A 2729-nucleotide genomic window follows, 5' to 3' on the forward strand; every position below is an offset into this window, starting at 1 on the left:
GGACCCAGAACAAAGGGTGTGGGGACCATCACACGCAGTCATCTGTCGGAACCTGGACACTGGGTGCTCAGGAGACCCAGTGTGTGTTCAGGGACCAGACATCCCCCACTACATGGGAGATTAACATCAGTGGAAGGAGACCCACTCATGGCACCTAGTGAATGAGGCAGCACATTGGCACAGGAGGTAAAGTTTGGGGTATTGGGAGGGTCCTGGGAAAGCCTGGCTAGAGACAGAATCCCTTTGTTCTCTCCTTGGTTGGATATTCACAGAGCAGTGGTGTGTGCAGTGAGGGCAACGTACAGGCCAGACACCACCCCNTTGCAGTGAGGGCAATGTACAGGCCAGACACCACCCCTCCCTGGCCATGTGCAGTTGAATTCAAGTGGCAAGTGAGCAAAGAGACAGACTGAGTGCATCCAGCTCCCCCAAGAGGACATCAATGGTCACACCATTGATCAAGGACTCCCATTCACAAAGGCTTTTTGCCAGCCCTTCCTCTGTGACCAGGCTTATCTGAGGCAGGACTGCCAAATCCAGGTGGGCAATGAGTAGGACAGGCCTCTGACAGTCAGGAGCTGGAGGCCCAGGGGCCCAGGTTCCCACAGGGGTTCCCTGCGACATCTGTGTGGGACGGTGCCCTTTCCTCTGACTTCTCTGCTTACCTGTCTGTCACCAGGGCCATCTCCTTCATCCTTGACACCTGGCTGGACCAATATCCCGAGGACTTTTTCCAGCCCCCAGAGTTTCCTTGCCTGAAGGTGCTGCTGGCATACATGGGGCTCAATATGCCAGGCTCAGACCTGGAGCGCCATGCCCAGCTTCTGCTCTCACAGCTGCAACACCTGGAGCCCACGGAGCCAGTGGCTGGGGGTGAGGAGGACAGGGGCGTCAGCTGTGGGCCTGTGGATGGGACAGGGTGGGCCACAAAGAGCAAGCCTCCATTGCCTGTGGTTGGGCAGAGAACAGTGAGTAGTCTCTGATCCCTGTCCCCGTGTGCTATATAGTCCCAGAAGACCTCCCAGGGATTGGTTCTTGGATCAGACAACATTGACTGGTGGGAAAATTTCCTCTCCTTAGAAGGGACATGGAAAGCCAATCATGCTGATGATACTTTCTCTTCTTGGAGCTACAGCACCAGCCCCACAGCAAGACCCTGAACCACAGCAAGAACTCGCCCCAGCAACCACTGTGGTGCCCGCTGCAGCTTCAGAGCCCAAGCTGGCTGAACCCATCACTGCTGCCGGAGGTCAGCAGTCAGAGAGAGCAGTGATACCACTTGCCATGGCGGGGCCAGTGCAGGTGGTAGTCACAGCTCTAATTCATTCTCCTGAGCTGGAAGAGCCACCTGAAACTTTGCCTGTCCCGGAGGTCAAGCAGGGTCCTGCCCCTGCTCCTGGGGTTGCTGCCGGGCCTGATCAACCCCCTGCCTCAGTGGAGGAACCAGCCCTGGTCCCAGAGCAGCAGCTTGTGATGGCTGCAGCCCCAGAGGCTGCCTTCCTCTTCCCTGTCGTTGCACTCTTCATCATTCTTGTGTGTTTAATACACCTGTATAGTGTCTTAATATATTTTGTTCCTTAAATAAAGTAGAATTTGAGTTTACATAAAATTTCAATTGTATATCGAGATGCCATCATGTATATTCAGAGTGTTGCACAAGTTCTAGGACATTTCCATCACAGAGACACCTGTGCTACTAATCGGTCTCTGCTCATTCCCTCACCACAGTCCCTGCAACCACTGCTCTTCCCTCTATCTCTGGTACTTTACCTTTTCTGGCATTTTCATCTGCCTGGAAAACTACAATATGGCCTTTTGTGTCTGGCTACAGAACACAGGAGTGTAACACCCAGTGCACCATGCAATACGTGCCCTCCTTAATACCCATCCGCAAGTAATGAATCATGGAACTTCACATCAAAACCTAGGGATGTACTGTATGGTGACTAACATAATATAATAAATAAATAAATAAATAAATTTAAAACAAATAAATATATAGATCCTTTCCCAAAGATATTTGAGGATAGAAAAGCCAAACTGTAGAGCAGGAGTCAGCAAACTTTTCTGGTAAAAGGCCAGATAGTGAATATTTTAGGCTTTGGGAGCTGTATGGTCTCTGTCGGAGCTAGTCAGCTCCATTGAGGCAGTGTGAAAGCAGTCTTAAAATTATGTAAACAAGTAAATGTGGCTATATTCCAATAAAACTTTATGGACGCTGAGAAAAAAAAGAACATAAGAGTGATTCATAATTTTGTTCAATTTTTTTAATAAAAATAACATTGGTATTACAAAGGAATGGGAGCACTTGTTCCTGAGAGAACAAAGATTATGAGAAGCCCCAAAATGAATTATTTCTATTACCTGGGATAGGGTTCCCATTTACAAGGATGCCTCGAAAGGCAGAAGTCACAAGAGAAATGTCTGGGTCCACGAGACACATTTAAATTCTTTCATTTTCCTACATGGGCCACATTTAAACTATTCAAACGTGCATCTTAAATCTTCCCATTTCTTACTAACAAGTCAGGTAATCAAGTAAATAGTTCTTTAGGGTTTAGCCGGATTATGTGTATTTAGTAAAATAATGATTTAAATATGAAGAAAAGAAGACACATTCCTTCTACCAAGAAATAATCGCCCATAACACATGGTGTCTCTCTTCCAGGCCTTCCCCTCTGAGTGCTGTGTGTGTGTGCGTGCGTGTGTGTGTGTGTGTGTGTGTGTGT

General features: G+C 48.3%; 1 protein-coding gene and 1 long non-coding RNA gene across 2 annotated transcripts in view; both read left to right on the forward strand.

Annotated features, from left to right (window-relative positions):
* Positions 1-42: 42 nt before the first annotated feature.
* LOC117800923 lies at positions 43-1600 on the forward strand. The gene is made up of 3 exons (XR_004623213.1): positions 43-186; positions 680-873; positions 1136-1600. It is a non-coding gene; the product is annotated as an uncharacterized LOC117800923 (long non-coding RNA).
* A 207-nt stretch (positions 1601-1807) lies between these two features.
* The window catches only part of LOC117800924 (ral guanine nucleotide dissociation stimulator-like), a 6316-nt gene continuing 5394 nt past the window's right edge, over positions 1808-2729 (forward strand). The window contains exon 1 of the mRNA XM_034653478.1: positions 1808-1842. Coding sequence (XP_034509369.1) covers positions 1808-1842 — 35 coding nt within the window. The remainder of the gene's footprint in view (positions 1843-2729) is intronic.

Source organism: Ailuropoda melanoleuca, unplaced genomic scaffold (assembly GCF_002007445.2).
Source record: "Ailuropoda melanoleuca isolate Jingjing unplaced genomic scaffold, ASM200744v2 unplaced-scaffold9118, whole genome shotgun sequence".
In the NCBI taxonomy this organism is placed as follows: domain Eukaryota; kingdom Metazoa; phylum Chordata; class Mammalia; order Carnivora; family Ursidae; genus Ailuropoda; species Ailuropoda melanoleuca.